Raw genomic sequence first — 19,080 nt, 5'->3', positions numbered from 1 at the left:
GTTCCAAGCAATATTTTCCCTGGGTTGATACCGTGAATCAATTCGCAGTCAACTGTTGTTTACCTGGGGAAGTGAGATGGGGGTGTATGCACTGTGCCATGGTGATGAGCATTCAGAAATATCTTGATGTGGGACTATGTAAATGGGAGATTAAACTTGAGGTACACAGGAGTTATAGCATGGCTAGTGTGATGCTGCCTCAGATCTTGGTGTGGCAGTGAATTGGAAGAGCTGCATTTTTATGTGGGACTCTCATTCCCTTCTTCATTGGGCTGCCCCTCCATTTTTTCCCCTTGGTCCTAGTTTCTTCTCATCATGAGTAATGCATTGAGTATCACCTGTAAAATGTTGAGTGGAGACAGCAATGTGTATCTTGATCTGTATGTGAACCTGACTTTTGGGTCATTGTTTTCTTTTTTGGTTTGTTTTTATGCTACTAAAGTGAAATTACTGGAGCTGTAAAATGCAGCTCTCTTAAGCCTCCAGGATGCCACTTTGACTGTAATTTATGCTGGTTTTAAAGCACCTCTCTCTGATCTAACAGCTATGTAGAAGTATATACTGTAATGGAAAATGGGGTTGTAGCACCTTTATCTTCTGCCTGCTCTCAAGGAACTGAGGTGAGAAAGGGGCACTGCCAGTGATGGCATGTACTGTGGATGCTTGAACAAGCCTTGGCACTGCTCAGGGTGCTCAGAGCTATCTTGCAGCCACATAGAGAATTCTTTAATGACTCCCCTTGACAGTTTTGGGGAGAGATTGTACCCTTGCTTTTCCCTCTTTTAAGCCAAAATGAAACCTGTGTGAGCTCCAGGAGGTGCACAGGCACATGAGCATGCCAGAAGTTACAGCAGGGGAAGCGCAGATCTGCTCAGGCACACCAAGGACTTTGACGCATCCCCTCTTGTATAAAGCGGTAGAGGGCTGTAGGCAGGGGACTGGCATGTAGGCAGAGCAGTGCTGGCACTTCAGTCTCCAGCTCCTGAAGAAAAAAGAGATGCCAAAGGAGTGTGAGGCACTATCATGCCATGAGCAGCTGTAATGCCCCTTTTGGAGAGTAAGTGAGCTTTTTGGACTCCTGTTGTAGCATCACCTGGTGATGACACACAACTGCTAGTGCCCGGAAACTTGCTCTGCAGGGTTTAGGGAGGTTTTCCATTAACAGTGGGAAGCTGAAGACTGTTTTGCAGCCCTTCATGCTGATTCCAAGCAATTCTGAGAAGGGAAGTCTGAATGGTGCTTCTGGTGTGTGGCCAGCTCCATGACTGCTCCAGCTGGCATGGAAGTGCCAGCAAGAGTACTTAGTAGAGTTTCGGTCTCTCGGACTGCATGAGTAGTGTTGTTATGTCTGAACCTGCTTTCTTCTGCCTGTGCTTCAGGCTCTTTAAAGGAAAACTTTATTTACTCAGTGCTTGATGGCCTCTGTGGTTTCCTCAGTGGTACCACTGATAACTGGCACTATTACTCTGTTTTTAGAATCCAGTTCTGAAAGCTGGAGGGATTTGCAGAGCAAAAAATGGGAGAGTGCAATGCCAAACACCTTTCTAGCTGGCTATGTGCAGTAGTCTGGAACAGTGCTTATGATCATAGAATCATAGAATGCATTGAGTTAGAAGCAACCTTTGAAGGTTATCTAGTCCAACTCCCATGCAGTGAGGAGGGACATCTTCAATTGGAGCAGGATGCTCAGAGCCCCATCAAGCCTGACCTTGAATGTCTTCAAGGATGGGGCCTCCACCACCTCTCTATGCAACCTGTGCCAGTGCTTCACCACCCTCATAGTAAAGAAATTCTTACAAACATCTAATCTAAATCTACCCTGCTTTAGTTTAAAACCATTGCCCCCTGTCCTGCTGCTGCACACCCTTGTAAACAGTCCCTCCCCAGCCTTCCTGTAGGCCCTCTTCAAGTACTGGCAGGCTGCTGTAAGATCTCTCTGGAGCCTTCTCCAGGCTGAACAACCCCAACTCTCTCAGCCTGTCCTCGTAGAAGAGGTGTTCCAGCCCTTTTATCATCTTTGTGGCCCTCCTCTGGACCTACTCCAACAGGTCCATGTCCTTCGTTTGTTGAGGGCTCCAGGCTGGATGCAGTACTCCAGAGAGGTCTCACCAGAGCAGAGCAGAATGGTAGAATCGCCTCTCTTGATCTGCTGGCCACGCTTCTTCTGATACAGCCCAGGATGCGATTGGCCTTCTGGGCTGCAAGCCCATGAAGCTTGCATGTTGGCTCATGTCCAGCTTTTGAGGAGGACCTTTTGAGGAGTGGACCTCTGAGGGACCACTTGACACCCATCTGCATCTAGATGTTGAGCTGTTGACTGCCATCCTTTGGATGTGACCATCCAACCTATTCCTTATCTACCAGTCCACTCATCAAATCTGTATGTCTCCAACTCAGAGAGAAGGATGTTGTGGAGGACCGTGTCAAAGGCCTTTCAGCAGTCCAGACAGATGACATCCATTGCTCTTCCCTTGTCCACTCCATTGTAGAAAGCCACTAGGTTGGTCAGGCAGGACCTACCTTTGTAAAGCCATGCTGGCTGTTTTGAATCACTTCCCTGTCCTCCATGTGCCTTAGCAGAGCGTCTAGAAGGATCTTTTCCATGATCTTCATGGGCACAGAAGTGAGACTGACAAGGTGGCAGTTCCTAGGGTCCTTCCTTCTACGCAATACAAAAAAAGGTGTAATGTTTCCTTTCTTTCAGTCACTGGGGACTTCACCTGACTGCCATGACTTTTCAGATATTCAGAGAGGCTTGACAACTACATCAGCCAATTCCCTTGGGTCTCTGGGATACAGAGGTCCCATAGACTTTTGTACATTCAGGTTCCTCAGGTGGTCATGAACTTTGTCTTTGCTTACAGTGGGAGGGGCTTTGTCCCCTTGGTCCCCATGTTGTGGTCCTTCAACTTGGGAGGTGTGAGGAGAGAGTTTGCACATAAAGACTGAGGTAAAAAAGTTTTTGAGAACCTCAGGACTCTGGGATGCATCTCATCGGCTCCCATGGACATATGTATGTTCAGGTTCCTCAGGTAGTTACAAACCTGATCTTCACTTACAGCGGGAGGGACTTTGTCTACTTGGTTCCCATCCTGTGGTCGTTCAGCTTAGGAACTGTGAGGAGATAAGTTACCAGTGAAGACTAAGACAAAAAAGGTATTGAGAACCTCATCCTTCTCCTTGTCTGTTGTTACTAGTTTGCAAGTGTTGCTTGTCGGGGGAGTGTATGCTTTCTTTAACCTTTCTTTTCTGGTTGGTATACCTGTAGAAGCCTTTCTTGTTATCCTTTGCATCCCTTGCCAACTTCAGCTCTAGCTGCACCTTGGCTTTCCTGACCTCATTCCTACACAGGAATACCTGTCCCTGCTTCTACTGCCTGTGCAGTTCCTTTTAGTTTGACCAGCAGATCTTGACTCATCCGGCTGGTCTCTTCTCTTCCTTGCCTGATTTCTTACACCTGGGCATGGAGAGTTCTTGCACTCTGTGGAGTGTCCTTAAAGAGCTGTGAGCTCTGTTGTGCTCCCTTGTTCCTGAGAACAGTTTCCGAGTGGGTCCTATTGACTAACTCCCTGAAAAAGTGGAAGTTTGCTTTCCTAAAACTCAGGGTCCTGACTGTGCTCCTTGTCTGACTTGCATCCCTTAGGACTGTGAAATCCATCAGCGCCTGATCACTGCAGCCCAGGATGCTGCCAATCTTGACATCCCTGATGAGCTCACTTGCATTGGTGACCACTAGGTCCTGTATCACATCCCCTTGGGTAGAACTGTCTATTTCCTGGCTTAAGGAGTTATCATGGAGGGTCTCTTAAGAGTCTCCTGGATTGCCTACAGCTCTCCATGTTACTTTTCCAGCAGATGTCAGGGTGGCTGAAATCCCCCAGCAGGATGAGAGTCTGCAAGCACAATGCCTGCTATAGCTGGAGTAAGTAGGCTCCCCTTGATCAGGCAGCCTATAGTAGACACCAACGACATGGTTCCCCTTGCTGCCTTGGTCTCTAATCCTACCCATAAGCTTCTGACCTGCTCTTGGCTACTCTTAAAAGACATCTCTTCACACTCTATCCCTTTCTTGGGATCAAAGGCAACACCTCTGTCCCTTATTCCTCACCTGTCTGTTCTAAACAGCCTGTAGCCATAGACAGCTACTCTCCAGTCATAGGACTCATCCTACCAAGTTTCAGTAACAGCCACTAGGTCATAGCTTTCCAGTCGTACAGTGGCTTCCAATTCCTCCTGTTTATTGCCCATACTGCATACATTTGTACAGAAGCACTTTTAATGGTCTGTAGTTCAGGAGTGCATTCCAGGACTGTCCTATAGACAGAGTGGTAGCATAGTGTTACCAAGGTCTGAAGTATCCTTCAAACTCTCAATGTGCTGCAGAAGTGTCTGAGGAGCTCTCTGGAGTATACTTTGTTTGTTGGTCCATGCTGGTAAGCTGAACTGGTAGTAGTACTTTGCTGGAGTTCTGACGGATATGTGACCTGAGTTTGACTTAAAGAGCTGCTGAAGAAGGTTGTCTGGGATGAGCCATTGCAGAGCAGTCTTTTAAGATTAACCTTTCTGACCTGAGTCTTTAGTATCAGAAGTCTATAGTCAATGTGCTTCCAATAAATTCCCGTTCTGCATTTGGCAGCCAGGCAGACTTCTTAGATCAGCACACATGTACACTTAGCCTCAGAGCTGGGGCTAGAGTTATCTGCTGGCTAAAGGCTGACCAGATGTTCGAGTGCATCTGGAAACCTGCCCTCTTACTTAGATATGCAAAGGCTACTTCTTCCTGTCTGTACAGACAGAAACTGTGTCTATCACTCCAGTAAGGACCACTGCACTAGTGGTGTGCATGGTGACCATGGAAGTCATACCTGCTGCTGATGTAAAATGACTTGGCAGGATCCATGCAGGATCCTTTTGCTCTATCTGCTTTCCAGTTCTGCAGGATTGCTTAGGGCTTGAGCACAGCCCTGTACTCTGGTGTTCCTGGGAATGCTGCAAGACACATTTTGCAGTGGAACAAACTTAAAGTCTGATTTTGACTTCCTGAGGGCTGTGTTTTTTGAGAGATTTTTAAAAGTTAATCTCAAGAAAGAGGCTTTTTTTTCTTTGTGTTTAAACAGATATGCCCTGGAACCACAGGCTGAGTTTGCCCTGCAGAATTTCTTCCCTTGATTTCCAGAGTATTGCATGCACTTCTTTAATGCTTAAGAAGGAGGAGAACTGGACTGTGAGAGGTCTTGACTGGTGTGTCCATCTTCCATGTGCTACATCCCTGTAAAACTGTATTTCTGTCTACTCCAGTAAGTGCATCTGCCAGCTGTGTCTTTGTATTTCTTGTCTGGTGTCTTGCTCAGAGCAGAAAGTTCCCACAAGGCACTGCAACATTCTTTGACTGTTACAGTAGTTTCTTTGATGAAAGCTGCCTTGCTGCGCTGAGGCATAAAGGTGAAGGTGATTGTAACCCTGCTGTCCTGTTTTGCTTTGGCAAAGCAATGCCAACTTTTCACTCAATAAAAAGTCCAGCATTTTGTCTGGAGCATGGCTTGCTAGGGCTGTGCTCTGCTGCTGGTTTTGGCAGATACCTGAGCAATGACCTGAGGTGGTGTTACCATTGAGAAGACTCAGTTCTGCTTTTAAGGAGGAGAAAGCCTATGCCAATCATCTTGTGTTTTTAGTTAATGAAGATTACTTTTGACCTCAAGACCTGAGAATAATGATGTTCAAAGAGGACTCTGTGTGAGCAAAGCCCCTTTAGGAGAAGTCCATGCTGGCAAGCTGCTGAGCCAGGTGACCTTTTGGCTTGGCACTATGTTGTCCTTGAGCCCTGTACTGCAGTGGCCTGGTGTAAATGTCTGTACTTACTCAGCTCTGTCTTCCTCTCCCCCAGCAAAGTGAGCTGAACTCCTTCCTGTGGACCATCAAGAGAGATCCCCCATCTTACTTCTTTGGCACCATCCATGTTCCATACACACGTGTCTGGGATTTCATCCCAGAGAACTCCAAGAAAGCATTTCAGCAGAGCCACGTTGTGTACTTTGAGCTGGACCTCACCGACCCCTACACCATCTCAGCTCTCACCAGCTGCCAGCTCCTGCCACAGGGGGAGAACCTCCAGGATGTGCTGCCCCGTGATATCTACCGCCGGCTCAAGCGGCACTTGGAGTATGTCAAGTTCATGATGCCATTCTGGATGACCCCAGACCAGCGGGGCAAAGGCCTATATGCTGACTACCTCTTCAACGCCATTGCTGGCAACTGGGAGCGGAAGAGGCCAGTGTGGGTGATGCTGATGGTGAACTCTCTGACGGAGGTAGACATCAAGTCACGAGGTGTGCCTGTCCTGGATCTGTACCTGGCCCAGGAAGCGGAGAGGCTGAGGAAACAAACGGGTGCTGTGGAGAAAGTGGAGGAGCAGTGCCACCCACTCAATGGGCTGAACTTCTCCCAGGTGAGGCAGAGTGGTGTGTTAGGGTGCCAGGCTGGCTGCTTGGGTGGATATCACAGCAGCAAGAGCACAGGCTGGAACGTGGGTTAAGTGCTTTCTACCCAGAGATTCATGTTTGCTCCCTGCAGCCCATGCCTTTTCCTGTGCCCTCAGCAGAGTTTACTATCTATAGGAGTTCAGGCCACATCCTCAAATACATTTAGACCTGGCCTCAGGAGACCTCTGTACTGGGCAGCCTCGAGACACTGGGCCTTTGGATGCCTACTTTCTGCCCTGCGGGAGCCCTGGGCAGGCTGGGACTCAGTGTCTAAACTTGCTTTTGTAATAGCCAGTTATGAAGAAAGATGTGATCACATGGGGGAAGCAGGGATTCTGTGAATAAAGCTGAAAAGTAAGCACTAATTGGAGGAGTATCCTAGTGCCCTCAAAAACAGGGGAAAAGTGTTTTTTTTTGTTTTATTTGTTTTTTTCCTTCCTTTGAGACCAGGTGAGTGTCAGCGCAGCACAGCTTCTTGCAAGGAGCTCCACAGGCTAGTGCAGGCCTGTGTGGAATTGCCTTTCTTTTTTCAGGCCGGCTGGAGTTTATATTGTTGTTCATACAGTGTGACACCTGGCAAATAGAACAACCTCTGTGTTGTCCATGTGTTGGATGTGGTGGTTGTGGGCTCTCTTCTGGGAACTAAATACACCCAGGAGCAGTGATTATCACTGTCTCTGCCTGTCTGGTGGGATCACAGGCAGGCATATGGTTGCTCTCTGGCCTGTGGTACAGGGAGGTGCTAGTCTGGGGATAAGAAGAGGTGTCTGCTTTGGAATAGGTGAGACCTGCAGTTGCAGCATCCTCTGGTAGCCCAGGGTTGGGGACTTTTGATCATGAGGCTAGAGAGTTATGACTGACACTTGTCTCTTTCCCCTGCAGCCTGAAGCTTGTCCCATCACTGATGCAGCTTCCTATGCTGGAGGGGAAGGAGCAGAAGAGGAGGTGCAGCCCAGCAAGGGTAGGGACAACAGTTGGGAGCACACGTCAGAAATGCTTCTACCGTGGCAAGGCTTAGTGAGGGACCATGATGCACAGAATAGCATGGGCAGCCCAGATGGCATCACTTACGCAGTCCTTAACTGCAGGCAGGGCATCTGCACTCCTCTTTCTCCTTATTTGGACCTGGACAGCCTCATTCACATCTCCAGTCTTGCTTAACTGTGCTTTTTAAATCCTTGTGCTTTTGTTATCTGCTTGCAGCCCCCACCAGGAATAGTCCCATCTCCTCCACATCTTATCTAGTCGAGAGTTTATTAACATTACTGCTGACGTGTTTCTTTTGCTGACCCTGCCTCTCTAGTCTAGCGTGGTAGAAGTGGGGGGACTTGTGCCGTTTCCTCTGCCTTGTAACAAAATGGTGGGGAGGCTGAGAAATATAAGTTGCAAATCATGTCCTCGTTAAGCTCATGCAACTGTTGACACTTACTTTAGGCCTTCACGCAGCTTTCTTCAAAGAGTGGCTGTTGCTGTGCTCTTTTGTCAAGTGGAATAAGTACCATATGAGCTGGGAAGGTGCATGGGGTGGGTACACAGAGCTGCAACATCCGGAGTGGCCCAACCTGGTGACCTTTATTGTGAGATCCCAGCTGAGAGGGTCAGGATAACCAGAACTGCAGGAGAACTTTAGCTCTAGATGGGAAAATCACAGCTCATTATTACAATTCAGTGGATGTGCATGTGCATCATGTGACATGCAGTTTCTACCATGCCTGGTCACTTCCAGAGGGAAGGAGCATATTGGCCCCTGTGGGAACGAGTCTGGAGCAGCTACTGCACCTCGAATTCATATGCCCATTTCTGTCCACTACTAGATTTCCCATACGGGCAGCTCCGGAGATGATTTTTGTGTTTCTAAGCAAATTTCATGGCTGTTTCAGTACCTAACTTGTGAACTCTCACTGCTGGCAATTCTGTAAATCTTTGATTTCAGAGTTTTCTTCTCAGTTTGGTCAGGCAATTGAGTTAATTATGTGTTTAATATAAACCAAACAAAGACTTTGAAATAGGCTCTTTGAAAATTAGTTCCCCAGCTGCTGTCTGGGAACCCCCAGTATCATACCACTTCTGCATCTGTCTTTTCAAGTGAGTAAACACATAGGGGTGACTTAAAAACAAGGACACAAACCCATAAGCAGTAGTCTAATCCTGTGCAATAAATGATTTTTGATGCAGCAGAGTCACAGAGAGATGATTTACTTGGCAGAGAAGCAAGTTTAGTACTCTCAGTTTATGTTTCTGCACAGGGTTTGCTCTTTCTTTCACTTACGATATAGGTTGTAGTAGATGGTGAGGAGGACTCCTAGGCCACTTACAAGCAATAAATTGTTATTAGCTAGATCCCTCTTTTGGTCTGTGCTATCAAGCAAAGCTTGGTTGGTGTGGGTATGTTATTGCACGTGAAGGTCTAAAATAGTTTATCATTGATTGTCTCCATGGGATTGCACAACGCTCCTTAACTGCTTAGTGCAGACAGACCCAAACTAGAGATTTCCTTCTTCTCCTTGTGGCAAGAGAGAGGAAAAAAATAATAATAAAAAACCCCATCATATAAAAAACAGCTAATGCTGCTTGTCATGGGTCTCTTTCTTTAGCTGTACTTGTTCTAGTTTTCTCTTTATCTTTTGTTTTATGACTCTCCTATTTTACCATCCAGATCTATCTGTTCTTAGCTCAGGCTGGCTGCCCCTGTAATCAAGCCATAAAAGTATCATTTCTGTGTGCTATGCAATGATGTGTACACAACCTGTAAAATACTTCAGCGCCTCCTCAATCCCCTTCTCTTGTTCCAAGATCTATGAAACTTTAGGGGTACATGGAAAGATTAGTCTGTCTCCATGCCAGGGCCATGGTATTTATTTTTCTGGTTTATGTTGTTTCTTTCCACTTTTTATTCCACTCTACCTTCTTCCATGGCTGGTAGCTCTCCTGCAATACCCTCTAAGGATGCAGGTCTTATTCCTAGCAGCGTCTGGGTTTCTAGGAGATAAAAATCTTTGTAGCTACGCGTAACCTACCACTGTTGACCTCCAGCACCAGAGTGAGTCTCTTGAACTTCCCAACATTTCTTTCAAGTTACGCATGTCCTTACATGCTTGCTGGATTGGAGGCATTAGTACTCTAGCCTAAAGCCCGTGCAGCTTTGCTCTTGGCTCCAGCTGTGGTGTCATGAGCATCAGTTTGGTATTGCCTCAGAAAATGAGCTGGCCTTGGCCATACCACGCCATGTGCTTGTAAAACACTGTGCTTTGGCACACTTGGGTGATGTCCAGCCTGTGTTTCTCATAGACCAGTCTGAGCTTGAACACAAGAGGCTTGGATTTGTGTCTACCCTCTGCCTGGGACTGAGACTTAAGCATGTAAGTACTGGCCAGCTATCACCGTTTCCTAGCCAAGACAAGCTTGGGACATTTGATGGAAGACTGTTCCTGGTAGCTATTCTTGATTTGATATCTATTTTCCCGATGTGGCTTTCCTGTGTCCAGACCTTGTGACAGCACTCTTGTTTCTACCTGAGCACCTGAATACATTGCTACGTCTTCAAAAGTAATCTTCACAGCTGCTTGGCAGTAAAAAGCAGGGAGCCATTAAGTACTAAGCTGAAATCCTGACTTCAGCTCTGGAACTGAGCACTTGAAAGTCTTCTTTTCTGCATCTTCCAGCCACTTCCTCATACAGTTAACTGCAGACACAAGATGAAGCAAAGGCTTCTAGGTTTGGTCATTTTGCTTTACTTAGGACATATTCATGCTTCTACTCCAAGAGCAACCTCTGCAGCAACAAAGGGCTGAGAGATTCCTGCTTTTCTCTAAAAGGTTCACAACTTTTGCAAGTTTTGGACCACTCTGTGAGGGCTGTAGACTCCTGCTTAGCAAAAACAACCCTCCTGACGTAACAGTAACATTTTTCATGCTGCATTTATGTATCCACTTAGGTGAAAGGGCCATCCTTGATAGACCCTGGTATAAAACCATTATTTAGAAGCAGCCCACATCTATGGGGACAGTAGGAAGCCAAGAGACCACTACCTTGTTATGTGTGGAGAGGGGAGTTGGTTTGCTTGGTTTTTTTTTTCCTTTCTAAGGAAGTTAGAGAAACAGCAGTGATGGCTTAAAATTAGGCCCAATGATACGATATGAACAAAGGTATTTTCATTTCAAACGAAGGTCTTTTTTGCTACACTGAATTAATAAATTATAATGTTTGTCTTTAATTTCGGGGATCATGAGGTCAGACCTGGCAGTGTTTCCATTCACAAGACCCAGGTTCAGGTTCATCTTTGACAACGGCAATAACAAAGACCTGAGAGAAAGAAAGAGCAAGGAGGGACATGTGATGGGAGCTCTACAAGGAGTAGTTCAGATCTAAACCTGGAGCAAAGTGAAGAGAGTTGCCTGATGAAAAAGCTGACAGAGAATAAGAGCACTCACTGCTGAACAAGTTGGACAGGACAGTACTTGCGGTAACCTGATTGCATCTTCTGCCCCAGGGTGTAACTTCAAGATGTATGCATCAGGAACAGCCCTCCTCCCTCAGGTGATGGGAATATCAGGGTTTTCGGCACATTAACTGGATCTGAAACAACTGAATTGATCATATTTGCACCTTGGGCTGCTGGAGTCTGTGACCTAGATTTGTTTTTGTTTTCGGTTTGTGTGTAGACACCCCTGCAGCCTCCATGTCTAGACATCAGGGATGGGGAATCGGCTGGCTGGGTGGCAACTAAAATAGCTCAGGCTTCATATTTCTGTTGTCATAACTGGAGTTTAATTAAGATCTTATTAACTACCTGGGGAGTTCAGAGTTCTTCCCTCAGTGAGAGTAGAAGGAGAATTCAGTTGCTGATCTGCTGTCTCTGTATTCAGAAGCATGGAGGCTTTGTTTCAGTTTGGACTCTGCAGTAGGGCTTTGAAATCCCCAACTGTGGCTTTTACTGTGGCAATGGTTTGCGCTGGTCACATGTGCCTTTGCAAGCTCCTTGCATTTGCACTCTGTATGCCTATCAAGTATCTGTATTTTCCATAAAGAATGTACTTGGCTCAGCATATTACATGGCAGAAGCAGAAGATGTGAGGCAGTAAATGTGGCTTCATCTCTCCTTGCAGCTCCCACATACAACCCTCTGCCTGTGGCTGGCTTCTTGTGTTACAGTGCACTTTCTTTTTTTTCCACTTGGCAAGGACTAGGCAATGAATTGTGTACGTATCTTGTGGCTGGGTTATCCTGGTGTCCTCTGACAAGTCTGCACTGGGCCTGTGGGCTGTTTGGCAGACACACTCTGTGACACTTCAGATTGATCCTCTAGCTTTGAATGAGAGTACTGTTGCTGCAGAGGAGCACAGCCCTGTCAGCAGGCTGAGAGGGGTCCTGTGCATCAGAGGCTGCACAAGACAGCACACAGAAGCCCTGGGCTGAATGCTTTTTGGGGTAACTTAACCAACAGTGAGGAGCGTGGAACAGGAAGGGCATGCAGGCTTGGCTCATTCACCTGGTCAGCTGGGAGGTTCTGTGTTGAGCTCTGGTCTGCAAGTTCTCAGTTCTTGATGCAGACTTTGGTGATTTGTCATGCTAATGCTGTAGCTCTGTCTGATGCCTGACTCATAGAGCTCACTGCTTGTTGCCCATTACAAAACATGAAATGTGGAACTGTAGCTGCCATCTTTTCCCTTAGACTGCATCCCAGTGACAGGGTTTCTGTCACATGGCAGTGGTTCTGAAGACTAATTTTTAGTTTTCTTCAACAAACCCAGACACATTCAGACCGAGACTACAGCCTAGCTGCAACTTTCAACTGTTGGATTTGGTGAGGATTTGTATTCTACCTCTGCTATAGAATTTCTCTATTTTGTGCTGGTGCTGCAACTGCAATCAGTTTGTTCTTTAATATTCTTTTTGTTAAATGAAGCAAAGGGAACCCTTTGAGCCTTTCCCAGCAGGGCATGTCTTCTATGTGTTAATATTCCTTTAGTTCTTCCCAGGCCTAGCAACATGTCTCACATCATGGCAGTCATATGCATGTGTGGTGCAGTGGTATTATTGTTGCTATCCTCAGCCTTCCTTGTTTATGCATCCAAGTTTGTCTGTGGTTCTTTCAGGCACAGTGGTTTTCTTAGAGCTCATGCTTGGGAGCTTCAAAATCCTTTTTGCTCTTACTGCTTCTCAAGAAAGAGAGTATTAATTTTCTTGTGGTCCAGCCCCTGTCTGCTCTGTGATGAAAATGAACTGCAAGCCAGCAGACAACATGTGGTCTAACAATGGATCCAGATTAAACATTTTTTTTTAATTATTTTCCTCCAATTGACTTTTGTTTTATGTGGAAAAGCTATTAATGATAGTGTTGGGATTTGTTTGGTTGTTTTGCCCTCTGGATTGGTGAACACAGTATCACAAGGAACCTCACCTGCAGAGATCTTCAGTAGCTTACACAGGTGTTTTGCATCTGTATTTACACTTTCAGGTCTACTAATTATTATTTATATTTCTATTGTCTTCAGTGTGTGATGTGTTGGTTCTGTATTTCTCTAAATTTCTACTGCCATACACTCTATTCATGTCTGCTCACTGATGATACTGCGTTTACCAAGTAAACTTGAAAGCTCACAAAAAGTGATGAGGATTTTTTGAAAGAGTATGTTTTCCATTATTCTTGTTGACTTGCAATTTTCAATAATCTTGTAATAATTTCCTATAGTTTTCATGAAAGCTTTTATTAGGTAGTTAGAAAGGTGATTGCAAATAGGATGAAGAGGCTGAAATACAATTTTAAGATGTCTTTTTGCGTTATCTGGCCTAATGCAGAAAGGAGGCAGCACAAACAATTGGTTTTTAGTAACAGGGGAAATGTTGTGTCCCTGAATAAAGTTATTATCAAGCAGTAAGCTTAGCAGGTAGATGCATGTCTACACAAGACATCATTCACTTCTAGCATGCCTGGATGAAGGATGCTTGGACACCAACACATGTGAACAGTTTCAAAGGAATTATACAGATAGGAGAAGAATAGTCACTCCAAGGAGTCTCATAAATGTCCTAGGTGCCATCACTGGCTCAGGACATCTCTCAGCCCCTGACAGCTTGAATTGAGGGCATATGCCAGGGGAAGAGCTACTCTGTCGATGCTCTGCTGCTGTTGGAGATGGGGGGTGCCGAGCTTCTGCCCCGCTGGCCAAAGGTAGAAAGGTCATTCCTAAAACGTAACTTAGGCTGCGTTTCCCAGAGGGGTGGCCGAAATGAGCAGTTGAAGTGAAGGGTGTGACTTCTTTCTGGAGACGATGGAGGTAGAGGCAGAGCATGTTCATTCACATGTGCCTGGCTAGGTGTCCTTCCTGTGTGGGACTTTTCTGGTGCTAGGCTCTTGACTTCTGATGCTGGGTTCTGCTGAGAGTGCTAGTAGCAGACTGCCACTCTTCTTCCTCTCGGTCATCTTTGGGAGAGATGCCAGGGCAGGCCAGGTTTCAGAATTAGTGTTGCTGTCACCCTTGTTTGTGCTGTGCCATTGGACGCAGCAACTCTTCCTGCCAGGTTGCTGGGTGAGATGGTGCTCTCAGGTGTGCAATAATCCGTTTTTTTTTTTCCCAAAGCCTGACCTTGGCAAGCGTGACAGTCCTGTGTGCAGTGCCTGCAGTCCCAATTACGCTCTGGGTCATGGTGCATCTGTCCAGTCTGCCTGAGCGTGCAGTCTGTGTGGGTAGATACTCAGAGACTAAAGCTGAGACAAGTGACAGTAATGTTTGGTGCTCAGACACCACAGCTTTCAAGCTTCAATGGCTCGCTAGGAGCAGGAGGTGAACGTGGTAATTAATAATGAACAGGTTAGCTGCCCTAAGCTTGGCAATATTCTTGCTGGAGCACTCAGACCTCCACATTTCTGTCCATTTCATGAAGCTTTTTTTTTTTTTTAATATTAGAGGTCAAATGTTTACAGACAAGTATATAGGGAGCAGGTGGCTGTGCAGTCAAACCACAGAGAGGTTTATGAAGGGATCCATCCATGCAACTTTAGAACAGTCCCATCAGTTAAAACCAAATGTGTAACAGTGTTTAGCCTGCAATTTACTGTGGCCACCATCCTGTGTTATAACTGTGGAAGGGAAGATTTAGGATGGCTGGCTTTGGCCAGAAATCAAACTACTGTTTGGCAAAAAAAAAATATACTGTTTCAGACTTGACTTACATGAATTGTCTGGTAAATGCATTACAGCAATGTTCTAGCACATATTTTCTTTCTTACTTTTTAATGGCAGCTTTTATGTGTTTCTGTGTTGACTTGTTTTGCTTTCTGGGAATGGTTGTTTCTGCACAGAGGCTGCATCGGTAGACTTTAGTGATAGAGTATGATTTTCGTCTTACTTAACCAAACCTTTAATTTCTATGTGGATTACTTGTTATTTATCAGTGTGTCCCACTCCCCTTGTGTCCCTCAGACAGCACCATGTGAGAAAAATATTTTTGCAGCTTTATGGACCATCAGCCTGACAAAGCTTAAATAAGCTGTGCATCAAATCTAGCTGATTTTGATAAAGATAAATTGGTGCTGCCACATATTGCTTGATCCTCTCTCCCAAAAGTAAAAAGCTGAGATGCTAGCTACCTTTTCTGGGTATCTCAGGTAGTGAGGATTTTTCACAGTGGCCACTTGCAGTAGCCATAGTGAGAAACCCTAATGAGGCGGATGGCTTATGGGGAGAGCATTGGGCCTTGATGCTTTCTTGAGGTCACCCCAAGTGCTGGTTAGCCCCCTCTACCTTTCAGAAGTGGCATTTGCTGGCTTACTGGAATGTCACGAAAGATGAGCCCCCTGGATTTCAAGGTGTGCTTCATATGGCTGAGCCAGGAGCCCTCTCTGAGCAGGGCTCAAGCCTATTTTCATTCATGCTTGGGGCAAGACAGCACAGGCCTACATCACCACACCTCACTGGCTTTGCTTTTCTGGCACCTTGTGGTATTTAGAAGAGCTTTCTGCAAGCTCAGAGGAGGCATTTGAACTTCTGTTTGGGAACCAATTATGTAAATAACACCAGAAGCTCTGAACTAGCAGAGCTGCAGCCCTGCACTGATGTGCTTCTGGATGTGTCCCCGTGCGGGGTGTGGTTGAGGACCCTGCTACTGTTGCTGCAGCCGTGGATTCCTCTGATTCAGTGTAGCCCAAATTTTTAAGTTGTTTCAAGTAAATGCTTTATTTTTGCTATGGGTACTGGTTTAACTGCTTAAAAATTTTAACTGCTGAGAAAATTTGAATTTTCATCCAGACATTGTTCTAAGCATCTTCTTGCCCTCCACCTGCAAACATTTGATCAGACTGTTGAGTCCTAGCTCCCTAGAACTCTTGAAGAAACAGAGTGAAAAACAGGTTTTGTTATTGCTTTGGGCTTCTCTTCTACACAGTTTGCAGGGGAATGCTGACTAAACCACTCAGGTGCTCAAAATCCACTGGTCTCTTCCCGCAGTTTTACCTCTTTGCCATAGACCCAGAAGCACAGGTAAGTTACGTCAGAATCCAATGGTAAAACAGGCTAAAGCAGCTTAGCTTTCTACAGCTGCACAGGATTAGTGCAAAACTAAATTTCCTAGGTCTTTCTCTAAATATCCCAGGGCTGTGCAGCTTTGGGAAGGTGATTGTTAGCCCATTTAACCATGTTTGTTGCAGCAGGGAAGATATCCCCATAGCCAGTGCTAGACAAGTTTGCTGCTGATGTTCTGAGCTCAGTTACCTTATCCTATCCAAAGCAAACCATTCGGCTGGCAATGTGCAGCATTTTCACCGCCTGTGTGTATTGATTAACCTGAGATTTATGACATACCATGCCTATAATCATACAAGAACTAGCCCAGACTTCCATGTATGCCTGGGGTAATTCCCACTCATGGAATTTTGGGCTATCCCTCAAAATGTAAGTATACCAAATTCCTATGTAGCTCTTTGAGAGAGGAACTGAATTCCTGTCACTATTTGGAAGTCTGGTAAAATGGTCTCTGGGGAATTTTAGGGGTGAGATTTCTCTCTCCAAGCAGTTCCAGACATCCTAAAGTGAGATATATCTATACTGTCCTTGAGATTGTGATGGGTACGTGGTAGACAGGTTGTGTACCTTTCAGTCTTGTGTTTGTGAGAAGTGACTAAACAGACCCATTCCTCCCAGTCTGTCGTTTTGCTCCCAGCCTCTCACCAGTCCATGCTCTTTGACAGCTTGAGTATTTCAACAATTGCACTGTCCATTGCATTTCCAGTATCCCAAGTGCCTGCACAAAGGCTTGACCTTGCAAAATGCAGGCATTTAAGGCGTGGTTGGGAGCTGCTGATGGAGGCATTACTGCTGAAAAAATTAATGCAGTACAGCCTAAGCCTGGTCTCCTGGTCAGTCTCTGCTGCTCAGCCAGTGTACAGTAACTTGTTAGACTACGGTAATTTGATCACAAGTTCCATTCCTGTATGAATTTATGAGGCCTGTTTATTTATTAAGATAAATGGGCTGTTGGTACAGCAGGAGTCTGGTGGGATGAGTTGCATGTGTGGAATATGTAAAAATAAAGTAGCTACAGCCATGCTTTCTAGGAAGGATGCAATGGAGAAAGAACAAAGGGTGACACCACATATCTTTTCTTATTTGCCATGAAGCTGTTCGTAAGTCAAAAGAAGAAGATATGGAAAGCTCAATGTTGTAGCTTATCAGCAGCAACACAGCAGCTCCTTGAAATTCTGCTAGAGTAGAAGAAAGAGAAAAGTTGCACTTCCTTTTAGGTATTTCACGTGTGTTTTTGCAGCACTAGAAGAAGCTTATTTACCTAAAACACAATAGGTGTATAACACTCGATCTAGAAGACATAACAGCTGGCTTGGAGTAATGCAGTTTCAGACATCATGCAGGTTAATAAGAATGAATTAATTACTGAACTGAAAAACTGATGTTTGCTTAGGTACAAGTAATCATAACTGAACTTTATTTTCTATGCCAAAGGGCATATGTAGTCCTAACTAATATTATGGATGATTGGTGCTTTAAGGGGGCCTAATTTCCCCAAACTGAAAATAATTATAGGCTGGATAAAGTGAGAGGAAGAACTTAAGCATAAAAGTGTGAATCATAATTGGGAGTTGTTCAAGAGTCCTGCATTAGGTCTCTGAGAAACCACAATTCTGTATTTTCAAAGATGAATTCTTTAGTTTAAAAAAAGCTGCTTTGGTTAAATGTGTCAGGGATTCATGAAATCCTAGCAGGGGTACAGGTTCTGTACTGAACAGGGTGGCAAAATTGTTGCTTATGAGGAAAAAAAAAGGCAGAAACAACCAGTAACTATTTCTTAGTGTTTGGAAAGGACAAGACTCTGTATTTGTAGCTTTGTCATTAGGGAATATTTTATGTCCAGTAAGTAATAACTTCCAGTAATTAGGAAAAATGTTAAATGTCCATGTTTTTAAATCTGTAAAACATTAACAATGGTTAACTTGCAGTCCAGCATATTTAGAGACTAAGCCAAGGAGCTCTTTGAATCGTCAATACAGGCAATCAAAAAACTTCAAGGGAGTGGAAAAAAATACTCTATCAGCAATATTCTGGGACAATGAGTGAGTAGTTTGTCAGGCTACCTAAACTTCAGTTTGCTAAAAGTCTAAAAAAGCTAATAGTGTCTGCAGCTGGTAAAGAGCTGAGAGAGGGTATGATGATGCTAGCCGGTTTCCCTTGAGAGGGAAGTTGGCCTTGTCAGATAAACATGAGCCCACTTCTTGACAAGAGTCTGATTTTGGGTAATAGTACATCATGTTGACGTACTTATACTTAGATTTGAAGGCTTCTGACTTTGTTCCTGGTGATATTCTCATGTAGTAGTAGTGAGTATCCCCGCTTGTCATGCGGGAGACCGGGGTTCGATTCCCTGACAGGGAGGTTGCGGTGATTTTAGGGGGCCGGTTAGCTCCGTCAGCTGAGCGTAGTGCTAACCACGCTGAGGTCGCGGGTTCGATTCCTGTTCGGTCCCCATGTGTTGCCTGATCTAGTCGACAGGTGGCGTCCCTGGTGGCAGGGAGGCTGGATTAAAATGATCTCTACGGTCCCTTCCAGCTTAGGCCATTCTATAATGCTAGACATAATCAAAGTGGCTTACTGTAAGCAACCCAGGGGGAGTATCATTCTCATAAAGTGTCTGCAGATGGAGAGTCATCCTCCACCATGGAGGAGGAAAGCTAGAAGATGCTTATAAAGCAGTACGGAAATTATCTGTTCCTGGCCCTGCATTTCCCAGTGGCTTTGTCGGTGGTATTAATGCCAACTAATTGTTGCACAAACATGGAGATCATGCAGATGGAGGGAAGGTAACAAATAGGTCAGTTGTGGGGGCAGACCTGAGTCTCCTGGAAAGCTGGGCTTATCTAGTGCTGTTTAATGCAAGGCCATACATCTAGGAGCAAAGCATGGAGGTCAAGCTGGAGGCCTTCTCTGGAATAGAGTGATGATGCCAAGGGATAACGCAACTCTCAAGCCCAGTACTGCAGTTAAGGAGACTGCAGTCCACAGTGAGTGGCAGGAGCAGGGGGGAAATGTACTAGGGAGCCCAGTGCAGGAGCACTGCCTCCTCTTGCTGCCAGCACTTCAGGGAGCATCGAATA

General features: G+C 45.4%; 1 protein-coding gene across 1 annotated transcript; it reads left to right on the top strand.

The window, feature by feature from the left end:
• Window positions 1-5,884: 5,884 nt before the first annotated feature.
• LOC104279193 (metalloprotease TIKI1-like) lies at window positions 5,885-15,958 on the top strand (the record flags this gene model as incomplete). The annotated part of the gene is made up of 3 exons (XM_009876389.1): window positions 5,885-6,445; window positions 9,752-9,838; window positions 15,926-15,958. Coding segments are annotated over 3 exons (681 nt in total), but the record flags the coding sequence as incomplete, so codon positions are not given.
• Window positions 15,959-19,080: the final 3,122 nt, after the last annotated feature.

This window comes from Apaloderma vittatum, unplaced genomic scaffold (genome assembly GCF_000703405.1).
Source record: "Apaloderma vittatum isolate BGI_N311 unplaced genomic scaffold, ASM70340v1 scaffold14769, whole genome shotgun sequence".
Taxonomy (NCBI): domain Eukaryota; kingdom Metazoa; phylum Chordata; class Aves; order Trogoniformes; family Trogonidae; genus Apaloderma; species Apaloderma vittatum.
This window is presented reverse-complemented; position numbering and strand designations above follow the sequence as displayed.